Below are 25,696 nucleotides of genomic sequence, written 5' to 3'. Positions count from 1 at the left end.
GCCCCGATCACCAAATACAAGAGGAGTGAGGGCCCCGATCACCAGATACAGGAGCAGTGAGGGCCCCGATCACCAGATACAAGAGGAGTGAGGGCCCCGATCACCAGATACAGGAGGAGTGAGGGCCCCGATCACCAGATACAGGAGGAGTGAGGGCCCCGATCACCAGATACCAAGAGGAGTAAGGACGCCGATCACCAGATACAAGAGGAGTGAGGGCCCCGATCACCAAATACAAGAGGAGTGAGGGCCCCGATCACCAGATACAAGAGGAGTGAGGACCCTGATCACCAGATACAAGAGGAGTGAGGGCCCCAATCACCAGATACAGGAGAAGTGAGGGCCCCGACCACCAGATACAAGAGGAGTGAGGGCCCCGATCACCAGATACAAGAGGAGTAAGGGCCCCAATCACAAGATACAAGAGGAGTGAGGGCCCCGATCACCAGGTATAGGAGGAGTGAGGACCCCGATCACCAGATACAAGAGGAGTAAGGGCCCAGATCACCAGATACAAGAGGAGTGAGGGCCCCGATCACCAGATACCAAGAGAAGTGAGGGCCCCGATCACCAGATACAAGAGGAGTGAGGGCCCCGATCACCAGATACAAGAGGAGTGAGGGCCCCGATCACCAGATACAGGAGAAGTGAGGGCCCCAATCACCAGATACCAAGAGGAGTGAGGACGCCGATCACCAGATACAAGAGGAGTGAGGGCCCCGATCACCAGATACAAGAGGAGTGAGGGCCCCGATCACCAGATACAAGAGGAGTGAGGGCCCCGATCACCAGATACAGGAGGAGTGAGGGCCCCGATCACCAGATACAGGAGGAGTGAGGGCCCCGATCACCAGAAACAAGAGGAGTGAGGGCCCCGATCACCAGATACAAGAGGAGTGAGGGCCCCGATCACCAGATACAAGAGGAGTGAGGACCCGATCACCAGATACAAGAGGAGTGAGGGCCCCAATCACCAGATACAGGAGTGAGGGCCCCGACCACCAGATACAGGAGGAGTGAGGGCCCCGATCACCAGATACAAGAGGAGTGAGGGCCCCGATCACCAGATACAAGAGGAGTGAGGGCCCCAATCACCAGATACAAGAGGAGTGAGGGCCCCGATCACCAGATACCAAGAGAAGTGAGGGCCCCGATCACAAGATACAAGAGGAGTGAGGGCCCCGATCACCAGATACAAGAGGAGTGAGGGCCCCGATCACCAAATACAAGAGGAGTGAGGGCCCCGATCACCAGATACAGGAGAAGTGAGGGCCCCAATCACCAGATACCAAGAGGAGTGAGGACGCCGATCACCAGATACAAGAGGAGTGAGGGCCCCGATCACCAGATACAAGAGGAGTGAGGGCCCCGATCACCAAATACAAGAGGAGTGAGGGCCCCGATCACCAGATACAAGAGGAGTGAGGACCCCGATCACCAGATACAAGAGGAGTGAGGACCCCGATCACCAGATACAAGAGGAGCGAGGGCCCCGATCACCAGATACAAGAGGAGTGAGGGCCCCGATCACCAGATACAGGAGGAGTGAGGGCCCCGATCACCAGATACAGGAGGAGAGAGGGTCCCGATTACCAGATACAAGAGGAGTGAGGGCCCCAATCACCAGATACAGGAGTGAGGGCCCCGACCACCAGATACAGGAGGAGTGAGGGCCCCGATCACCAGATACAAGAGGAGTGAGGACCCCGATCACCAGATACAGGAGGATTGAGGGCCCCGATCACCAGATACCAAGAGGAGTGAGGACCCCGATCACCAGATACAGGAGGAGTGAGGGCCCCGATCACCAGATACAGGAGGATTGAGGGCCCCGATCACCAGATACCAAGAGGAGTGAGGACCCCGATCACCAGATACAGGAGTAGTGAGGGCCCCGATCACCAGATACAGGAGGAGTGAGGGCCCCGATCACCAGATACCAAGAGGAGTGAGGGCCCCGATCACCAGATACAGGAGGAGTGAGGGCCCCGATCACCAGATACAAGAGGAATGAGGGCCCCGTTCACCAGATACAAGAGGAGTGAGGGCCCTGATCACCAGATACAAGAGGAGTGAGGACCCCGATCACCAGATACAGGAGGAGTGAGGGCCCCGACCACCAGATACAGGAGGAGTGAGGGCCCCGATCACCAGATACAAGAGGAGTGAGGGCCCCGATCACCAGATACAAGAGGATTGAGGGCCCCGATCACCAGATACAAGAGGAGTGAGGGCCCCAATCACCAGATACAAGAGGAGTGAGGGCCCCGATCACCAGGTACAGGAGGAGTGAGGACCCCGATCACCAGATACAAGAGGAGTAAGGGCCCAGATCACCAGATACAAGAGGAGTGAGGGCCCCGATCACCAGATACCAAGAGAAGTGAGGGCCCCGATCACCAGATACAAGAGGAGTGAGGGCCCCGATCACCAGATACAAGAGGAGTGAGGGCCCCGATCACCAAATACAAGAGGAGTGAGGGCCCCGATCACCAGATACAGGAGAAGTGAGGGCCCCAATCACCAGATACCAAGAGGAGTGAGGACGCCGATCACCAGATACAAGAGGAGTGAGGGCCCCGATCACCAGATACAAGAGGAGTGAGGGCCCCGATCACCAGATACAAGAGGAGTGAGGGCCCCGATCACCAAATACAAGAGGAGTGAGGGCCCCGATCACCAGATACAAGAGGAGTGAGGACCCCGATCACCAGATACAAGAGGAGTGAGGACCCCGATCACCAGATACAAGAGGAGTGAGGGCCCCGATCACCAGATACAGGAGGAGTGAGGGCCCCGATCACCAGATACCAAGAGGAGTGAGGACCCCGATCACCAGATACAAGAGGAGTGAGGGCCCCGATCACCAGATACAGGAGGAGTGAGGGCCCCGATCACCAGATACAGGAGAAGTGAGGGCCCCGATCTCTAGATACAGGAGGAATGAGGGTCCCGATCACAAGATACAAGAGGAGTGAGGGCCCCGATCACAGATACAGGAGGAGTGAGGGCCCCGACCACCAGATACAGGAGCAGTGAGGGCCCCGATCACCAGATACAAGAGGAGTGAGGGCCCTGCTGCTCGCAAACGTACAATCTATGAGGAAAAAGGGAGACATGAGAGGTGGATGGTAGCAATTGCTTTTTTTGTTCGTACCAGCCATAATGTAAAAAATCGGGTGTTCATGTAATGCTGCCTAAGTATGTAACAGTACAGACACAGAGGGCTATTAACTGCATGAAGCATGTGAGAACATGATACAAGGAACCTGGTTATGGTAAAAATTTTGAGTGGACCACACAGGGATAGTTAGGTTAATGCGTTGAGGAGGTGGGCCAGTCTGAACAAATGCGTTTTTAGGGCACGCTTAAAACTGTGGGGATTGGGGATTAATTGTTAACCTGGGTAGTGCATTCCAAAAAAGTGGCGCATCACATGAAAAATCTTGGAGACGGGGGTGGGAGGTTCTGATTATTGAGGATGCTAACCTGAGGTCATGAGCAGGGCAGAGGGCACAGGTAGGGTGGTAGACTGAGACCAGGGAGGAGATGTAGGATGCTGCTGAGCCATGGAGTGCTTTGTGGATGAGGGTAATAGTTTTTTACTGGATTCTTGAGTGGATGGGTAACCAGTGTAATGACTGGCAGAAGGTAGAGGCATCGGTTTAACGGTTGGTGAGGAATATGATCCTGGCAGCAGCATTCAGGACAGATTGGAGCGGGGAGAGTTTGGTAAGAGGGAGGCCGATTAGTAGAGAGTTACAATAGTCCAGACGAGAATGAATAAGAGAAACAGTAAGAGTTTTTGCAGAGTCGAAAGTAAGAAAAGGTCAAATTCTAGAAATGTTTTTGAGATGCAGATAAGAAGAGCGAGCCAGTGATCGGATGTGGGGGGGGGGTGAATGAAAGCTCGGAATCAAGGATGACCCCAAGGCAGCAGGCATGTTGCTGGGTAGTAATGCTGGAACCTCACACGGAGATGGCAATGTCAGGCAAAGATAGGTTAGTAGAGGGAGAGAACACGAGGAGTTCAGTTTTTGACAGGTTCAGTTTCAGATAGAGGGAGGACATGATGTTGGAGACAGCGGTAAGACAATCACTGGTGTTTTCTAAAAAGGCAGGCGAGATATCAGGAGCAGAAGTGTATAATTGTGTGTCATCAGCATAGAGATGGTACTGGAAACCAAATCTACTGATTGTTTGTCCAATAGGGGCAGTATACAAAGAGAAGAATAGGGGGCCTAGGACTGAGTTCCTTGAGGAATCCCAACAGTAAGGGGAAGGTGAGAGTAGGAGGAACCAGCAAAACATACAGTGAAGGAGCGGTCAGAGAGATAGGAGGAGAACCAGGAGAGAACGGTGTCCTTGAGGCCGATGGAGCGGAGCATAGTGAGGAGGAGCTGATGATCCACAGTGTCGAATGCTGCGGAGAGATCCAAGACAATTAGCATGGAGTGTGACCATTAGGTTTAGCTGTTAGTAGATCATTAGAGACTTTAGTGAGGGCAGTTTCAGTAGAGCGGAAACCAGATTGAAGAGGGTCGAGAAGAGATAAGACGGAAGTGGACGAGGTGTTCCAGGAGTTTAGAGATGAAGGGAAGATTAGAGACAGGTCTATAGTTAGCGGCACAGTTTTGGTCGAGGGAGGGTTATTTAAGTAATGGATGTATGATGGCATGCTTAAATGACGAGGGAAAAATACCGGAAGAGAGAGAGAAGTTGAATATTTTTGTTAGGTGAGAGGTGACAGCAGGGGAAAGGGACAGGAGGAGATGTGATGGAATGGAGTCACTGGTGCAAGTGGTCGGGCGAGAAGATGCAAGGAGCTTGATTACTTCTTCTGTGACTGGTTCAAAGTCAGAGAGTGAGCGAGATGTAGTAAGGAAGGGAGGAAAGTGCATGGTATGAGGGGATTGGGAGATAATTTCCTGTCAGATATGGTCAATTTTTTCTTTGAAGTAATTGGCCAGATCGTCAGTGTGGAGATCCGTGGCTGGGGCCTGCACTCTTGGGTTGAGTAGGGAATGAAAGTGTCAAAGAGATGTTTCGGGTTATTGGATAGTGAGGTGATGAGGGTGTTAAAATAGGTTTGTTTGGAGAGATGAAGGGCAGTTTTGTATGTTTTAAGCATTATAATGGATGAAATCTTCAGGTAGATTGGATTTTCTCCACAGATGTTTGGCGCACCTGGAGCACCGCTGCAGGAAACGTGTTTGCAGCACGTACCAGGGTTGTCGCCATCTGTGCCATGTTGTTTTATGTATAGGAGGCCCGGTTTCATCCAGGTCACTTTGCAGTGTTTCATTGTAATTCTTCAGTTCAGAATCAGGACATGAGAGGGAGGAGATAGGGGCCAATGATGACTGCAAGTTCTTCATAAGTTTCTGGGCGTTACTGGCCTGTATATTTCTGTAAGTGTGAAAAGTGGGGATGACCTGAGCGGGATGACAGTTCTTGATAGAGAATGAAAGAAGGTTGTGGTAAGAGAGCGGGAGAGGGGAGTTTGTAAAATCATCCACTGAGCAAAGCCAGGAGAAGACCAGGTTGAGGGAGTTTCCGTCTTCATGGGTAGGAGAGTTAGTTAGCTGCGAAAGGCCAAAAGAGGAGGTGAGTAGCAGACGGGGAGAGGGGAAAAGCAATGGGGATGTTGAAGTCTCCCATGATGAGGGTGGTGATGTCGCAGGAGAGAAAGTGTGGGAGCCAAGTGGCAAAGTGATCCAGGAACTGATGGGAGGGGCTGGAGGACGATACACCACTGCCACTCGCATGGATAAAGGGATGAAGAGTCTGACCCCATGGACCTCAAAAGAAGGGAAAACAAGTGAGGATACTTGAGGGATAACCTGACAGGTACATTTGGGTGATAGGAGCAGACGAACGCCTCCACCTGCTCTGTTGTCCGATCTTGGGGAATGAGAGAAGTGTAGTCCACCATATGAGACAGTAGCGGCAGCTGTGGTGTCTGACTGCTGGATCCAGGTTTCAGTAAGAGCCAGAAGGTTAAGAGAATCCGAGAGGAAGAAATCATGGATGAAGGAGAGTTTATTCACACTGAGTGAGAATTCCAAAGAGCACAATTAAAAGAGACAGAAGGCACGTAGGGAATATTAATAAGATTAGAGGGGTATCTGAGTGTAGCAGTTGAGGGGTTTGACTTACTATAACATGAGGGGCCAAGGTTTGGGAGAGATATCTCCTGCAACTAGGAGGAGGATAGAAAGAGTGAGCATTGGGTTAAGTGATTTGTGAGAGCATCTCTTGTGTTGGATGGTGGGACTGAATGGATCTGTGCAGTTTAACTGAAACACTGTGGGAGCTAACAAAAGTACGCCAATCCCTTGGCACAAATTGTCTCACTTGAGACAACCGATTCTTCCTCCTGGGTCTTGATTAGGCGCTCTTTTACCTGGTCCCTCACTTTAGTCCCTTGACACAACAGATCATCATGCCTGACCAAAGTGAAAACCGAACACGGTTCCTGGGTAACAACAATAGGCTTTGAAAAAGAACGCCGGATCGTATTCGAATTGCTTTGCCTTTGTTCTTTCTGCCCTCCATACCTCATATATGATGGATATTTAACCCTAATAAAGATACACCCAATTTTTACCAGAAACTGGAACCCATTGCTTTCTATTTCAAGTTGTTTCTTGCACACTGGGTTGCACATGTTATAGTGAGATGGGTTTTCTCTCTGATTTTTGCCTAGCAATGTTTACCACCCTTACATTTTCCAGGGTTCCTTTCAAAGTTAAGTCCCTGAATTGGGCGGTTCCAAATTTTCCTTGGACACCTCAGGTCAGGAATATTAACTTTAGATGACGCTCCACATCCTTATTGCCAGTTTGTACAGACAATTGCAACTTGGAGATCATGGCATATGACAAGGTCTTTACCACTGTAACCTGTTTGTCCGCCGAGCCACCAGGAGGTATCACTTACCCCCACAAATCCTAAAACAGGAATATCATGATCGACAATTATAGGATGTGACAAGTTTCTGACCTCTCCCACTTTTAAACAGTCGCATGACCCACAATGTCGACCAAGACCATAGGAAAGTTCTTAGTGTCTCCATGAATACACATGACGCCCACCACCTTCCCAAGGATTGGTAAATATAGAAGTGAGGTCACTCGCCAGGAGGAGGAACAGCACTGCAGGTGGGGTAGGTTAAGTAGGAATAGCACCGACCGGCCTACTGAGCAGTCCATCAGCTCCAAGATTAAGGGATAATTGGCTAATATATGACACCAGAGTACGACATCTCCAAAGGTCAGTGTTAAGAGATGTACCCCTTGAACTTAGCTCTGACCTCTCCTGGGACCTTGGGCACCCCTTAGATATGATCTTGGGCCCCTTTTTTGAGTATCCCTGAACTCAGGCTCCCTTGACTGCTCAGGGAGTTCTCTGCAGCCAAGTATCTTTTGACCAAGCTCAGTGGATCTCCCCAGGAAACCCAATTTTGTACAGATTTAGGCAGTGAATGGATAAATCTGTCCACTACCACTGTTTGCACAATTTGTTCCAGAGATCAGGTCTCTGGCTTTAGCTAATTGTGGACCAGGTGTAACAGGTTAAACATCTGCAACCAATGGAGGCTTGTCCCATTGGTAGCACCAGAGGTGCACCCATTGGGTTACGCCCAAACGTGCCAAAATCTCTGCCACCATCTTGCTATACTTCTTGACATCCTGCAGGGCGAGGTCATAGTACGCTTTCTGTGGTTTCCCAGTAAGGTAGGGAGCTAGAACCTCTGCCCATTGCTCTGGGGGAAGTTTCTCCACTGTCTTATAGACAGTCAGGAAAGCCTCAATGTCGTCTTCTAGAGTAATTTTGTGCAAAGCCTCCCATTCTATTCACCTCACACGGATACTGCCCCTTTGGCTGGTGGAAAGTGCCGTCTCCCTGTTGTGGGCAGTTTCTGCCAGGAGAGCGATCTGGTGATGCTGCACCTGGACTAATTGTTTAACAAGCTCCTCCATACTTTCAGACTGTGTTTGTAATACTGTAGCCGCCTTTACCCTGGACATTCAATCTTTACACTGCAATCACCTGTGCTCTGCGGGACTTCACACCTGCATTTCATCCACCAATTGTAGTGATTTACTCTCTCAGGTAGTCGGTAGTGTTCACACAGGCAATGCAGTCTTGTCCATACATCTGAGATTTCATTGCTTTTATAACACCCTTTTTTGACCCTCTTTGCGTGTCTCCTCTTCGAGCACAAAGGTATGACAGGAAAATAAACATTTTTTTTACCAGCCGACAAGTAATAGCAGGGCAGGTTCACTAGTTCAAAGCATAGTCCTTTCCCTCTCAACTTCTTCCTGAGGCTGCCAACATTAGAGGACTTTCTTTCCTCCCACACACAGACCACGGTCTCTCACACATGCGGCAATCCTGGCACTTCATCTGGCTCACTTTGGTCAGCAACAAACGATTCTATGCATCACCCAGCAAAATCCACTCTCTGCTTTGTCCTCCCAGCAAACTGAAAACAAAGTGATCCTATTTCCTGGTTCTAGACAAAATCCAGGCTGGTGCCTCTAATCAAACCCTGCAGAACTGGGATGTAACCCTGTACTTCCCAGCTTTCCTACAGTCTCCTCGGTTATTTACCTTTACCATTTTCATCTTCCCTGTATGTCTTCTCCTTGGTCCTTCAGCCTTAAGTCCAGTCTCTGCTTCTCCATTTTGATTCTCCCTCTCTATCTCCTCCTCGGCCCTTTACCTTTTAGGACAGTCCTTGCTTTTGTATTTGATCTTCCCTGTATGTCTCCTCTTTGGCCCCTTACCTTTAGGCCTAGTCCCTGATTCTTCGTTTTGATCTTCCCTGTATGTTCTCCCCATTGGCCCCTTTATCTTTTGTCCCAGTCCCTTTTTCTCCATTATGATCCTCCCTGTATGTCTCCTCCTCAGTCTTTCCATGAGGCTGCCTACCTTGCTGATGATCGACAAGATCTTCTGACCGCCATTAATGAGTTCCTGGACTGCAGCGTTGTGCTGCCGCCATCAGAGGTGATGGGAGAGGAGCTCCTACGGTCTGTAGCTCTGTTCCAACGTGAAATGCTGAAACGACGCCAAGGCCCAGAAAAGAAGGTCCTGGAGGAGGCCAGCACCGCACCAGAGACAGGTTGTCTTCTGTGTAACGACCTCTGCCGTCTTCTGTCCATGTTTCTCCTGGCTCATTGCTGACTTTCTCCATTGTAGCTCTCCTGATAAAAGCTGTGGTGTCTGGTGATGGTGGAGATGATCCTCTGCGCAGGACGGGTCGGCCATTCGGAGGTCTTGTGCGAGATATCCAGCGGCGTTATCCAAAATATGCAAGTGATTTTCGTGATGCCCTAGATCCACAGTGCATGGCTGCAGTCATTTTCATCTATTTTGCAGCTCTGTCGCCTGCAATAACATTCGGTGGTCTTCTGGGTGAGCATCCCCCGTATATTGTATCTACAGTACTTCTTGAGCTTAAACTCGCGCTAATCAATGAGTGACATCTTCTCTGATGTCTGCAGCCTTGCGCTTTGCACAGAGCAGGGGATTCAGCCTGTCTTCCCACATCATCACTGTCAGAGGTATTGACAGGGTACAGTGTCAGGGGTATTGAAGAGGGGCCGTGTTGGATGTTTTCAGAGGGGGCAGTGTCGGGCTTATTGAGGCGCTGGTGTCGTCGGGTGTATTGAGGGGGTTGGCAGTGTCAGGCGTATTGAGGGGGGCAATGTAAGAGATACCGATGGGCTGTCCTCTATTGAACTTTGTCTCCATGTTTGTCTCCATGTATACTCTCTGTAGATAACAAGGATCCTCTGCGCCATCAATGGACGTGTCAATATCACTCTCACATGTTCCTGTTCTCTCCGCAGGTGAGAAGACGGGTGGTCTCATTGGGGTGTCAGAGCTTATCATTGGGACCTGTCTGCAGGGTGTGATATTCTGCCTCCTGGGGGCACAACCTCTACTGATTGTTGGATTTTCGGGACCACTGTTGGTGTTTGAAGAAGCCTTTTATTCGGTGAGGTGTTGCATATGGGTCTGTTGGGGAGGGTTGTCCATGTACACTTATGGTGTATGTGTACCTGCTTTCTATTGTCAGCAGGATCGGGGCTTTTTCACATTCAGTGGTCTGGAGTTTGGCCTACCTGGGAGGTATCACTCCTAAGCTGGTCTGCTGTTAACTGCATTTAGTATTCTGGGATCTGTAGTCCTGTTTCCTGAGAGCCTAGCTGCCAGACTTGGAGGCCAGAGATGACTGACACTCCCCTTTATTTAAAGCAGTGTTTCTCAACTCCGGTCCTCAAGACCCACCAACAGTTCATGTTTTCAGGATTTCCATAGTATTGCCCAGGTGCTGGAATTAATGCTTGAGCAGGTAATGAAATTATCACCTGTGCAACAGTAAGGAAATCCTGAAAACTTGACCTGTTGGTGGGTCTTGAGGACCGGAGTTGAGAAACACTGATTTAAAGGGATGAATGGAAATTAAATGGATTATCGGGCAACTTACCCTGTCCTCAGATCTACCCCTGTTTGCTCCTTTCATTTACATTATTCCAGAGTGGTCAACAGTGGATTATTTTGTCCTTGCAGTGGGATTGGTGGAAAGAACAAGGATAGCTTAAATGGCGACACAGGTGCAGGAGGTCTAGGTGGAGCAATAATGGGTGATAGCAAGATCTACGAGGAGTAATGATGGGTGATGGCACATGGCATGGTCTAGGTGAAGCAATGATGGGTGATGGTGTAAGATTGGGATCAGGAGGAGTAATGATGGGTGATGGAAAAATAGGGGAAGAACCTCCAGTGATGATAACCAGGGAAAAAATGAAGTATTAAAAACGTAGAAACTTTATTGGATCAATTATAAGGACATAAACACTGATCACCACAAACAAATCCGGGGGAAACCGACCAACGTGTTTCAGTTAAGAGCCTTACATACCATGATTAAGGTTCTTATGTGAAACACGTTGGTTTCCCCAGGATTTTTTAGGGGTGACCAGTGTTTATGTCCTTACAATTGGTCCAATAAAGTTTCTACGTTTTTAATACTTCATTTTTTCGCTAGTCTTTATCCCTGGAGGTTCTTCCCTCTTTATTCCATTCTACTGCTGACGACCAATACTGAGACAGCTCCGTGCGATTCCACCTTATCCAGCAAGGTGCCTCAATATATGGAGAGCTGACAATTTCCCCTTTTCCTTTCGTCTTCTATAATGATGGGTGATGGCGCATGACAGGCCTAGGTGGAGTAATGATGGGTGATAGCAATGATGAATGGGATGAGGATGCTAGCACAGCAATCCTCCCCTACTGTCTGACGACTATAGATCATGTAACTGATGACACTGTGTGACTGTGTCAGACCTCCCCAATACACATACAGGCCTCTGCCCTCTCCCCTGCATCCCATGTGTGAGGTGTTGGTTCTCAGAGTGAAGGGCAACTGAGGGTCTCCCCAAGCCTTCAGAGACGTGAAAGAAAAAACAAAGCCAGCTCACCGTTTTTGTAGAGAGCACGGAACCAGATCCTGACAAGACTTTGGAAGATAGAAAAAATGCAATGTTCCAGCTCAATAAAATATAAACAGTTTATTGGAAAAAAATAGTTTAAGTTAAAATGCAAATTGGAAAAGAAATGATACAAAAAGTGCTCCTAATACATCACCATGGCCCCAGTGGGTAAAGCAACGCGTTTCCACCGTACCGCAGTCTTTGTCAAAGCTTAACTACCCAGAATACAATGAAAATATATAAAGGAACCTAAGACCAATCAAATCAAAGAACATAATCACATGATCGAAGGTCCTGTTCATGAAAAGAGTATATAACAGAAAAAAAATGAACAAAAACAAATAAGAAAAGGGAAAAACCATAATGCATCAACAAAGAAATTAATTAAGAAATGACAAAGTATTAAAATAAATCAATAATGAAACATGGTTTTGTTTCTTTTGTTGAGGCCGTCTGGAAACCTGGTTCCAAAATTGAATATCCAGTAAGCAGAGTCCTGCCGATGTCACCGCTGCCAGAAGGTTTTCTGATTTTTTCTATACCTGTGATTTTCAAAGAAGTGATATTAGGTACATGATGTTCAATAAAATGTTTGAACAAAGAAGAAATGCTGTGGGGATTATTACTGATATTGTGGATACGAGTGTTTAATTTACGGGTGGTGCACCCACATAAGATCTGCGGCATATAACACAATCTATCTTATACACAACATGTCGAGTGTTACAATTGATATATTGTTGAATATTAAAAGTTACAGTATTGTTATGATTGGTAAATGGTTTTGTGATAATCACTTGTTTGCATGTGGAACAATCGGTAGTGCCACATTTGTAATTGCCTTTGCAATCCAGCCAGGTACCCATCTTCTTATCAGTAGGCGTGAACCTACTAGGTGAAAGAATGTTACCTAATGAGGGTGCCCTTCCTAACGAGGGTGCCCTTCCTAACGAGGGTGCCCTTCCTAACGAGGGTGCCCTTCGTGCGACAATATTACATCCGCCTTGTAAAATCCTGGCTAGGACTGGATCTTCGTATAAAAGGGGAATGTACTTGTCAATAATGTTTTTGATGTCCTGAAATTGTGGACTATATTGAAGACACACAAATGGTCTGTTAGAAAATTGGTTAGTCCGTTCAATATTGTTATTATTGTTTGACAAAATTAAATCGTGTTGTTTTTTATTCTGTACAATATGGTGCGCTCTATTTAACATCCTATTGGGATATCCTCGTTTATGAAATGTATTTCTGGAATTGGCCAAGTCATTTTTGAGTTGATTATTGTTATTACATTTGCGTTTGAGCCTTATAAATTCCCCCACAGGAATAGATGATGACTACTATGAGCATAGAGTAACCTGATGCTGGTCTGAAATATGTTTCAGTAGAGATATATTGGTTAGGAATGCCCATTAATTGCAAATCTAAAAAGGAAATATTAGTTTTATCATGAACATAAGTAAACTTGATATTATAATCATTACTATTGATGTAACCAACAACAAAGGAATGTATGGCAGATACATCGCCGTCCCATATAATCAATGTATCGTCGATGTATCTGCCATACCAAAAAATGTGAGAAGAAAACTGATTATCAGATGTGAACAAAAAATCATATTCCCACTTGGCCATAACTAAATGTGCAAGAGACGGTGAAAACTTGGCACCCATGGCCACACCAGTGTATTGCAAATAATAATCGCCATCAAAGGAAAAAAAGAAAAGAGGTAACCTGTAAAATATAATTAACAAGATCCTGGGAATAAGTACTGAACCGATCCAAGTGAGACTGTAAAGCCATTACAGCAACATTGTGGGGTCTACAAGTATATAAAGAAATCACATCACAGCTCAGCCAGCTGAAACTCGATGACCACTTTTTACATGTAAAGGTACCTTCACACTAAGCGACGCTGCAGCGATACAGACAACGATGCTGATCGCTGCAGCGCCGCTGTTTGGTCACTGGAGAGCTGTCACACAGACCGCTCTCCAGCGACCAACGATGCCGAGGTCCCTGGGTAACCAGGGTAAACATCGGGTTGCTAAGCGCAGGGCCGCGCTTAGTAACCCGATGTTTACCCTGGTTACCAGTGTAAAATGTAAAAAAACAAACAGTACATACTCACCTTTGCGTCCCCCGGCGTCCGCTTCCTGCACTGACTGAGTGCCGGCCCTAACAGCAGAGCGGTGACGTCACTGCTGTGCTGTGCTTTCACTTTACGGCCAGCACTCAGTCAGTGCAGGAAGCGGACGGCGGGGGACGTGAAGGTGAGTATGTAGTGTTTGTTTTTTTACATTTTACACTGGTAACCAGGGTAAACATCGGGTTACTAAGCGCGGCCCTGCGCTTAGTAACCCAATGTTTACCCTGGTTACCATTGTAAAACATCGCTGGTATCGTTGCTTTTGCTGTCAAACACAACGATACACGGCGATCTGACGACCAAATAAAGTTCTGAACTTTCAGCAACGACCAGCGATATCACAGCAGGATCCTGATCGCTGCTGCGTGTCAAACTCAATGATATCGCTATCCAGGACGCTGCAACGTCACGGATCGCTAGCGATATCGTTTAGTGTGACGGTACCTTAAGAATGCCCAGCACATCCTTAGTGTCTGATATAACCAGGAATTCTGAGAACAAGTGGTTGCAATAATGAGTCTAGCCACTGACCCATACGTTCGTTTAAGGAACCAATACTGGAAACTATGGGTCTCATAGGTGGAAAATCTTGGCTCTTGTGAGTTTTGGGTAACCCATGTAATATGGGCATAATGGGATGAGATACCTCCAAAGATTCTGCTTGTTTGTCTGTAACTGCGCCCAAGGCTACTCCATCTTTGATCATATTGTCCATATCGGCTTTAAATGCAACAGTAGGATCCGTACTGAGTTTTTTGTAGGTAGATGAATCAGATAATAATTGCTGAACACCCTCCCTATAATCCGTGGAGTCCGTGACAACAATGAATCCACCTTTATCACTCATCTGGATTGTAATGCCCGTCATGCTTTTAGTGTCTGGGATAGCTTTCCTGTGCGTTCTATGGGAAATAGGATTCTCATGTTGTAAATTCTTAAGTTCCCGTTCTATAGTTTCCTGGAATCTATTCATACATTCAGGCCTCGTATGTATGGGATAAAAGAACGGATTCTTGGTCTTGAAACTGTCAGATTGATTAACCAGATTATCTGGAGTTACATTAACCTCGCGTAGTTCTTGTAAAGTCACAAGGGAAACTTGCTCCGGAAAATTTAGTGTATGAAATTCATTGACACAGTTCACATTATGGCTACGTTCACATGAGACATTATTAGTGCAGAAATGTTTTTTGATAGTTAAATTATTCACAAACTTGTTGATGTCCAAGATCGTAGAAAATAAATTAAAATCCCTATCTGGAGCAAAATTTAGTCCATAAGAAAGCACTTCCAACTGTTCTTGGGAAAAAACCTTGGATGATAGGTTCAAAACATTGTCAGTATCTATTTGAGAAAAAATTTCTTGCGACGTGTTTGCATGCCAAGCATGCCTTCTGTGTTTACGCCCACCACGCCTTTGGCGTTTTTTGTCTTATTGTTTTGTTTGTTGGAACTGCATCCAGCGGATTCATTGACGGAAAGATCAGACATACTTAAATTATTGTCACCCGAGTCATCTTCACGGGAGCTGAAACTCACACTTCGTCTGTTCTCTCTTGTAATGTGTATTCCTCAAGATTGATCTCGGTGTATCAGTCGAGAAATCATTCCAATCATAGACTCTGTTGGATGAGTAATCTTCAAGATCACGTTGGAATTTGCGTTTTTTTCTAGATGTTATGTCATCCTCCAACTTGGATATGTCTTCCATGGTCTGTTGAAAAAACGCATTATTTTCTATTGATACAACGTGCGATTTCAAACTTGATTTGGTTTCATCCAACTGTTTTTGTATGTCTGATAATTTTTCTTCCTCATATTTAATAATGAGCCGCATTAGATTTAATGAACAACATGATTTAATTTTGTCAAACAATAATAACAATATTGAACGGACTAACCAATTTTCTAACAGACCATTTGTGTGTCTTCAATATAGTCCACAATTTCAGGACATCAAAAACATTACTAACAAGTACATTCCCCTTTTATACGAAGATCCAGTCCTAGCCAGGATTTTACAAGGCGGATGTAATATTGTCGCACGAAGGGCACCCTCGTTAGGAAGGGCACCCTCGTTAGGTAACATTCTTTCACCTAGTAGGTTCACGCCTACTGATAAGAAGATGGGTACCTGGCTGGATTGCAAAGGCAATTACAAATGTGGCACTACCGATTGTTCCACATGCAAACAAGTGATTATCACAAAACCATTTACCAATCATAACAATACTGTAACTTTTAATATTCAACAATATATCAATTGTAACACTCGACATGTTGTGTATAAGATAGATTGTGTTATATGCCGCAGATCTTATGTGGGTGCACCACCCGTAAATTAAACACTCGTATCCACAATATCAGTAATAATCCCCGCAGCATTTCTTCTTTGTCCAAACATTTTATTGAACATCATGTACCTAATATCACTTCTTTGAAAATCACAGGTATAGAAAAAATCAGAAAACCTTCTGGCAGCGGTGACATCGGCAGGACTCTGCTTACTGGATATTCAATTTTGGAACCAGGTTTCCAGACGGCCTCAACAAAAGAAACAAAACCATGTTTCATTATTGATTTATTTTAATATTTTGTCATTTCTTAATTAATTTCTTTGTTTATGCATTATGGTTTTTCCCTTTTCTTATTTGTTTTTGTTCATTTTTTTTTTTTTTCTGTTATCTACTCTTTTCATGAACAGGACCTTCGATCATGTGATTATGTTCTTTAATTTGATTGGTCTTAGGTTCCTTTATATATTTTCATTGTATTCTGGGTAGTTAAGCTTTGACAAAGACTGCGGTACGGTGGAAACGCGTTGCTTTACCCACTGGGGCCATGGTGATGTATTAGGAGCACTTTTTGTATAATTTCTTTTCCAATTTGCATTTTAACTTAAACTATTTTTTTTCCAATAAACTGTTTATATTTTATTGAGCTGGAACATTGCATTTTTTCTATCTAGTTGAGAGACCCTCTGGATTCCTTGGCATACAGGCAGTTCCAGCATGCATTCCTTCGATGGTGACTTTGCATCTTAATACTTTCACGTTCCCCATACATACTTGCCTTGGATTCCTTGGAACACAGGAGGTTCTTGTGCATTTCTTCGTATCCTCAATGGGGACTTCACGTCCTCATACTCTCACATTCCCAATATGTACAAACTATGGATTCCTTAGGACACTGGAGGTTCCTTGTGCACTCCTTCTTACACTCGGTGGCTCTGTGGTGACATTTCATCCTCATACTCTCACATTCCCCGTATGTACAAACTTTGGGTTCCTTGGGATACAGGGGGTTCTGTCATGAATATGCCGCATTCTGCTGGGACTTGTGATACATCTGAGATTAGAAGATTGTTTCGATTAGCTGAGCACAGGTCCTCTTTAAATCTACACCGCCATTCATGAGTTAACAGGTTTCTTGTGGCATGGAAAGGGTTTAGAGTTCCTTGTGGCCTATTGGCTGTGCTGCTTATTGGAACCACACCCTTCCATTTTGTAAACCTGTGTCTGACTTCCCTCCATGCCAGCAATAGAATCTTCATTCTGTTTCAGGCTTCATTGGAGAAAATGTTCTGGAGAGTTGCTCTAGTCGTCTTGTAGCATGGGATTTGTTATGAATACCTCTACTTTCCCCTTTTGGCCTTCTTTCGTGTTGCTTTTCTGCCTCTTTACTGTCACCCATCTTCCTTTTTTATTTTATCCTGTGTGTCTGTTGTTTGGTTGTGCCCTGGTTTCCCCCTCTCTGTCCAGCCGATGTTACATTTTTACTCCTGCCCCTTTCTTCTCTGGGAGGAGGGTGGGAGTTACATAGGATTTCGTAGGAACACAGAGAGGCACGTGAAGTGGGCATCTCCATCTTCGCTGGTAACTCCGGGGTTAGGGATAGACTGGGCCCCCCTAATTGAAGGGACACTATAGGGTCCCTCTGCCCTGGCTTTCCCACAGTCACACTGTGACATTATTGCTCGTCACATATTTTTTCATACTGTCATGGATACGATTGCTGTACTAGCTAAACAAATGCAGGCTCAGTCTTGGTGATAGATCTGCTGTCTATAATTGGACAGCAACAGCAGCAAAGTGCAGGTCTGGGGGTCTCCACTGATATGTAGACCCAGCATGAATCCAGAGTGGCCCTCCTGGATTGGTTTTCTGAGGGGCGGGATAAATTCATTATTTTCAGGGAAGCCTGTAAACTGTATTTCAGGCTACATCCTCATTCCTCTCAGAGCGAGGCACAATTGGTGGGGATTGTTAACTCCCAGTCTCTTTGGTCACTGAATGAATTTTTTGCGGCCTTAGGTCTTATCTATAAAGACCATGATGTCTCCCTTGCAGAATCTACGCAAGCTCCAGCATCGGAATCGGCCAACAGAGGAGTTTTGTTCTGAGCTCCGGAGATGAGCCACTGACAGAAGCCAGTTTTGTCAGGGCTTGTAAAAAAAAAGCTAAAGGAAGCGTTGGTTCTGTATGAACCTCATGAGTCCTCGGAGACCGCTATGGCCTTAGTCATCCAGATTGATAGATGCCTTATAGATAGAGCCATGCTGACCCCTCCCCCAGCTGTACTCCTGAGGAGGAAGAGCTCTCGTCTTCTGATGGAACTATGCAGTTGGGGAGGACCTCAGTTGGCCTAACCTCCTGCCGGTCCACGCAGAATGGGGGATTGTTTCTTTTGTGGTCAGAAGCTCACTTAATTGGGGTTTGGCCCTCCGCACTTAAATTAAAGAAACCGTGAGAAAACTTCTGACCCCAGATTGTGTGGTTTACTACAACCAGGGCGTATATATTTCCTTCATTTGTACCTCTCAGTTTGTTTTACCTTAAGAAGTGTTTTTTTGGTTCAAAAATTTAAAGAGTGTATTTTCTTTTGGATAGTGGGTTGGGGCCAATATGGTGGATGCACGGTTTGCCCGGACTCATGGCTTGTCTTGTAGGGTTTTGGCAAAACCCATCTTAATATTTTCTATTGATTCTTCGCCTCTTGCTCAGGAGTATTTCACACAGATGGTTCATAATTTGGGCCTTGAAATTGGGGTCTTTCATAAAGAATGTATTTCTTGTTATGTTTTTGTAGGTCTTACTATTCCTATTGTACCGAGTCTCCCATGCTTCGTTATGCATAACCCCATTCGGAGTCTAGAGAAATAGCAAAATTGAGTTATTTCTGTAACAATAACCGTTTCTTTACCGTTTCCACCAAAACCCTACCCTCCTTTGTGTCTGATTTTGAGTAGGTGTTTTCTGAAGAGGGATGCCAGGAATTGACTCCTCATCAAACTTATGACTGCTCCCTTAAGCAAAACTATTCAAATCCAGGTTATGCAACCTTTCAGATCCCAGAAGACTGGCCTTTGAAGGAATACATCGCGAAAAGTCTTGCCAAGGGATATATCGAACCTTCCTCTTCCCCCGTTGCTGCAGGTTTCTTTTTAGTCAAGAAAAAAGATAAATAATAATAATCTTTATTTATATAGCGCCAACATATTCCGCAGCGCTTTACAGTTTAACAGTTTCAAACACAACAGTCATAAGTAACAATGTTAACAATACAGTAATAAAGCAAAATAAGCCGCCCCTGCTCGCGAGAGCTTCCAATCTCCAATGAGGTGGGGGAGATACAAAGTACAGTGTGTATTTACAATGATGGTCCGGCCATCTTCAGGGGGTGGGGGATAGGATGGATAGAGATTGTGGCAGGGTGGATTTGATTTAAATCTAACTGATTTAAATCACGATTTAAATCACGATTTAAATCACTAGTCAGTAAGGCTTGATGTAAATCAGTGATTTAAATCAAAGTTTCTACCTAAACTAGTTCTTGCTACTTTAACATGCAAGTAGATGAAGATTTTTAGAATCACTTTTTATATTACTTTTTTCTCCCCAGTTTAATGGGTTAATCATTCATATTTGGACACCACTGTTCTGTTGTACTTAGGAAGGAGAAAAATAATCCTGACCTTAATAACAATTTAAATAGATTTATTCAACTGAAACAATAACAACATTACAGCATAAGTTATTTGCTTAAACAAACATCCATGTTTGTTAACTAATTTGGCTAAACAAAATATATATATATTTTAAGAAACTTAGACTGTCAGCCCAGCCGACACATGAAAAACTTAAATACTACTGTCCCTGCTGTCCTCTGTAGCTCACTTGTCATCATCTTCATCATCATCTTCTTCTTTGTTCCTATTCATAATCTGGAAAAGAAAAACAAGCTTTCCTGCTTTATTGGGTCCCAACCGATTTCTCAATTTAGAATGAATGAGTCCAAAGGAAGAGAATATTCTTTCAACGCCTGCAGAAGAAGCTACTGCTGTTAAAAGTGAAATCATTACTTGAACAGTCTCTAAATCCAAGCGCTTAAGTGACTTCCACCAGTTTACTGGTGTGACCTTCCTTAAAATATCTTCAGCAAACATATATTTCTTGAATGGTTCCCCCTTAGCTCTGAAGTTTATTATAGTTGGCATTAAAGATGGATGATTGCTGGATACCCATGTCATAGCTAACTCCTCTTCCTCAGCACTTAGGTTTTGACCCTGATATTGGATATTGACAATATTTGCCAAAAAATGAGCTGGAGTCAGTGCTTGTCCCATTCGTTTGTTTACTGCTTGTAATTTAATTCTGTCCATGTGTAGTTCTGTTTTTAAGTGTTCACTCAGTTCCTTCCAAATTTCAACAGCATCCGCAATAAAACAGCTATTTTTCTGTATTTTGTTTAAAGCTTGAGAGATGGGTTTCAGGAAGCTCAGCATATGTTCAACATTTCTCTTAAGCCCAATGTTGAGGATTTTGGCCGTGACAGTGCCATCTATTTTATCTCGATTTTCTTCACAAAGTGTCATCAGAATAGGCCAGTTTTTGATATACTGCTCAAAACAGTCCACCACAGAGTTCCATCTAACATCTTGTGGGAGCGTTAGCTTGGTTCCACCCACCCTTTTCAGAGCTGCTGCAGCAAAATGATTATTACGGAAGTATTTAGGAATTTCAACAACATTAGCCTTTATTTCTGGAACACTTAAGTCTTTGGCTAAGAGGTGCAGCAAATGAGCACTGCAACCATATGTTATTAGCAGCTTTGTATTCCCTCCCTGCTCTTCTAAATCTCTTCTCATCTTGGATACGTTTGCAGCATTGTCAGTGACCAAACTGCGTACTAGACATTTGAATTTTTGTTCACATGTCGTTATAGCTTTTACTGCCACTTCTTGTAAGTATTCTGCTGTGTGCATTTCCTGACGTATCAGTTGTTTGTGCAAGGAAGACTTTACCTTCTTCTGTTGTTATACAAGCACATACAATAGGATCATTGTGGACATTACTCCACCCATCAATACTTAGGTTAACAATTTTACCCTCCAGAGCTGTTGCACATTGCTCCATTTCTCTGTCATACACTTGATCCAGCAGTTTCCCTGCAACATCAGCTCTGCTGGGTGGACTGTATCCAGGTCTCAGTGACTGAACCATATTAATGAAATGTGGGTTCTCAGTCAGACGGAAAGAAGAGTTCGTTGCATAAATAAACTGGGCAATTTTTTCATCAATCAACTCTTTTTCTAATCTGCTAGTTCTTATCACAAACTTATCTAGGGTGGTTGCAGGAGGTAAAGGTTTTTTCTTCCTTTTGGGTGATGGTGATATGTGGCTGTGGGTGTCTGATGATGCTGCTGCTGCTAATGAAGCACTATCCTGGATGGATAACTCTGAAACTGTAGAACAGGATGATGGTGATCTTGGAGGTGGATAGTTTCCAGAATCCATGAATTCCCCTAAACAAAAAAAGTCAATGCTGTTATTTTATTGTTTATACAATTTCTGCTTATTGTACACAACACATCACTGCCCCTGCCCCAAAAGGAATATTTGTTTTTCTTCATAACTGTACCAAATGACAGTAACATGCAGTAATAATAAGAAATATAATTTTTCTCACACATGACAGTTCAGTCTTTAAAAATAGGATTCAATAAAAATGTTTACCAACCTGAAGATCCTGCCTGTTCAGAAGTGTTTCTTTGGTCATCTTCATCACCGCACTTCTCATGATGTTGCCTCATTCGCGCCACCAGGCCTTGCATCTCTTTGTTGCATCGTTTGCATTTTGCACGCATGCCTGCCTTACCGATAGATGAAGGAGCTTCATTAAAATATTCCCAAACTGGGTCTCTTTTACAGCCTGCTGCCATTATAAGGAAAGAATGTAATAAACCTCAGATCGTACACACAAACAGATCCAGACTTGTCTGTCTGTGGCTATGCTGCAGTATTGTGCTCAAAGTTTCACTTTCATTTTCTTGTCTGCTTGGCCTTCCTCCTCCTCACACTTAGATTCACATTCTTCTTGTGTTGTGCAGATCTATTCCACTCCAAACAATCAGAAACATATTGTCTAACTTCTTGGACTTGGCACTGAAGGGGTTGATTCCGTATTCATAGGTTTGTAGAACAATAGGATTAAGGTCTTTTTCTCAACTCTGTTCATGTTGTAACATTTTTGCCGTGAAGAAGAGGCTGGGACCTCTGCGGAGTCAAATTCAGTTTTGAGAACTGCGTAAGTAAAGCGAGCGTCTGTGATAATATAGGAGAGAAACTGCCCACTAATCCTACAGAAACCTCTGGAAGAGCATGGCATTGTGAATGTTGCACATATACAGCCTTTATTCTACTGAGTTAAACAACTCAGCTTTATCTCATGATGGAAGAACCTTTGGATGGTAAAATATTTTCCTCAAAAAGCAGTTTATTGAAAAAAATCCGATTTAAATCAAAAAAATCCGATTTTTTTGATTTTTAAAAAAAAAAACATTGATTTTTATCCACCCTGGATTGTGGAGACATGGAGGGTCAGTAGGTGCTCTAGTCCGCTAGCCCGAGACCGCATGGACCAGGGATCATCCCACCGAACACCTGCTCTCCTTTCCCGTTGTCATAATACTACTCAGACAACACAGGGTGAGGGTAAAACAAGGCGGCAATAATTTACTGAACCACAAAACAGACAGTAACATATAGGGCATTCCCAGCAAAATACATAAGATGGTGCAAATTACAGAGTCTCGCCCTTCCATTGGCTTGCTGGGGTTACAGCAGCTGCAACTTTGGGGCTTCCAGGGCCGACTATCCCTAGCAGTGGCACCCCGCTTTTGGCGGGCCCCCTCAGAGAGGAGGTAACGACAAGCTTAACGACAAGCTTAGGAAGCTGATAGTCCGTTGATGTACGAGGCCTGGTGACTAGACTGCCCCAACCTGGATTCTTTACATGCCTTTGAGGGGTCAGTGAAGCAGCTCTGTATTTCATCAGTTGGAGCCATGATGCCATGACTTCTGTAATGTAGGCTCCCTGAACACCAACAGCTCTTCCTTTTTATAGCGCACAACTTCTCATTCAGCCATTCCTCCACAAGCTTGGTGGAAGGAGGCCATACCTCGCTGCAGGAGTGTGCAAACAACATGCATAGATTGTCCTTCATATTGCAGAGCACCAATGGGTCATCAACATATTAACAAACATTCAAACATTGTGCCTTTGTTTCCCAAATATAGAACAATACAATACTAGGACAGATACAACAGCTAATCAGCAGTCAATGACAATAAAAGTCAACATTTTCACATGAACAATAGCTCATGTCGCTGGGCCTACGTAAAATAATGCGTCTGGATCATTAAGAATAAATGCGGTGTCGTCACAGGGGTCTGCATCCTTGTCTGGATTTTCGAGATTTAAATCGCAATACCTTCTGAAACACTTAGGGTATGTGCACACGTCCGGATTTCTTGCAGAAATTTCCTGAAGAAAAACGGAAATTTTCTGCAAGAAATCCGCATTGTTTTTTTTGCATTTTTTTTCCGTTTTTTTCGCGTTTTTTTTAGCATTCTGCAAGCGTAATTAGCTTGCAGAATGCTAAAGTTTTCCAAGCGATCTGTAGCATCGCTTGGAAAACTGACCAACTTTTTACTGTAGATGCTGCTTATGCAGCATCAATAGTAAAAGATAGAATGTTTAAAAAAAATAAAAAAAATGGTTATACTCACCCTCTGCAGACAGCTGATCTCCTCAGCGGCGTCCGTTCCTATAGATGCCGGCGTGGTTCAGGACCTTCGATGACGTCGCGGCTTGTGATTGGTCGCGTGAGTCACATGAGCGGTCACGCAACCAATCACAAGACAGCGACGTCATCACAGGTCCTGAACCACAACATCTATAGGAACGGAAGAGAGAGCATGCACCGGAGAGGCGGGAACACTTTGGGGGCCATCAGAAGGTGAGTATATCACTATTTTTTATTTTAATTCTTTTTTTTTGACCAATTATATGGTGCCCAGTCCGTGGAGGAGAGTCTCCTCTCCTCCACCCTGGGTAGCAACCGCACATAATCTGCTTACTTCCCGCATGGTGGGCATAGCCCCGTGCGGGAAGTAAGCAGATCAATGCATTCCTAGGTGTGCGGAATCCCTGCAATTCCGCAATTTTAATGAACATGTTGCTTTTTTTTCCACGATGCGATTTTTTCGCGGAAAAAAATGCAACATTTGCACAAAAAATGCGGAATACCCTGTAAATAATAGGAGGCATATGTAAGCGTTTTTTTCGCGTTTTTATCACGTTTTTATAGCGAAAAAACGCGAAAAATCCTGAACGTGTGCACATGGCCTTATCCCCTTCCTCTCATCCCGAATTTGTTTAATTAGATCTTGGAGCAAAATGGTTCTCTAAGGGTACTGTCACACAGTACCATTTTGATCGCTACGACGGTACGATTCGTGACGTTCTAGCGATATCGTTACGATATCGCAGTGTCTGACACGCAGCAGCGATCAGGGATCCTGCTGAGAATCGTACGTCGTAGCAGATCGTATGGAACTTTCTTTCGTCGCTTGATCACCCGCTGACATCGCTGGATCGTTGTGTGTGACAGCGATCCAGCGATGTGTTCGCTTGTAACCAGGGTAAACATCGGGTAACTAAGCGCAGGGCCGCGCTTAGTAACCCGATGTTTACCCTGGTTACCAGCGTAAACGTAAAAAAAACAAACAGTACATACTTACATTCCGGTGTCTGTCCTCCGGCGTTCTGCTTCTCTGCACTGTGAGCGCCTGCCAGCCGGAAAGCGAGCACAGCGGTGACGTCTGACGTCACCGCTGTGCTTTCCGGCTATGGCGCTTACACAGTGAAGCAGAACGCCGGGGACAGACACCGGAATGTAAGTATGTACTGTTTGTTTTTTTTACGTTTACGCTGGTAACCAGGGTAAACATCGGGTTACTAAGCGCGGCCCTGCGCTTAGTTACCCGATGTTTACCCTGGTTACCGGGGACTTCGGCATCGCTCCAGCGCCGTGATTGCACCGTGTGACCGCAGTCTACGACGCTGGAGCGATAATCATACGATCGCTGCGACGTCACGGATCGTGCCGTCGTAGCGATTAAAATGGTACTGTGTGACAGTACCCTAAGTTGGATGTTTGGGGGGCCTATAATCTGATTAAAATCAGAGAAGAGGATGACTGGAAAACAGCACTTAATATCCCCGAAGGACATTTCGAGAACCACATTGTATGATTGTTACATAATTAATATGCATTTTATTGCATATAATAAGTATTTGATCACCGACCAACCAGCAGCAATCCTGGCTCTCACAGACCTGTTAGTGTTTCTGTAAGAAGCCTCCTACTCTGCACTAATTGCTCCTGTTTGATCTCGTTACCTGAATAAGACACCTCTACACAAACGCAATCACACGCCAACCTCTTCACCATGGCTGTGAGGATATGGCCGCTTGCTAAAGACTAAAGGACAAATGGACAAAGAGCAGAGACTTTTCCCAGCACAGAGCACTGGTTTTGTTGTGTTTTATTAGATATTTTCTTGCTCCTCCGTTCATCCTCAGGAATCAATGTTTCCATTTACTGACAGAAAGCAGAGGAAGAGGAGCAGGCTTATGTTTAGTTAAGGCCAGATGGGAGATTGCTAAGGGTAAATGGAAACAATC

The 25,696-nt window shown here is 45.0% G+C and overlaps 1 protein-coding gene across 5 annotated transcripts in view; it reads left to right on the top strand.

Annotated features, from left to right (window-relative positions):
• The window catches only part of SLC4A2 (solute carrier family 4 member 2), a 334,039-nt gene that overhangs the window by 257,881 nt on the left and 50,462 nt on the right, over window positions 1-25,696 (top strand). For 3 of the 5 annotated variants that reach the window (XM_077267743.1, XM_077267742.1, XM_077267744.1), the window contains 3 exons: window positions 8,923-9,136; window positions 9,214-9,429; window positions 9,867-10,015. The exons of the other annotated variants lie outside the window; for them this stretch is intronic. In XM_077267743.1, the coding sequence (XP_077123858.1) occupies window positions 8,923-9,136; window positions 9,214-9,429; window positions 9,867-10,015 (579 nt within the window). The remainder of the gene's footprint in view (window positions 1-8,922; window positions 9,137-9,213; window positions 9,430-9,866; window positions 10,016-25,696) is intronic. 5 annotated transcript variants of the gene reach the window in all.

Source organism: Ranitomeya variabilis, chromosome 6 (assembly GCF_051348905.1).
Source record: "Ranitomeya variabilis isolate aRanVar5 chromosome 6, aRanVar5.hap1, whole genome shotgun sequence".
NCBI lineage: Eukaryota > Metazoa > Chordata > Amphibia > Anura > Dendrobatidae > Ranitomeya > Ranitomeya variabilis.
This window is presented reverse-complemented; position numbering and strand designations above follow the sequence as displayed.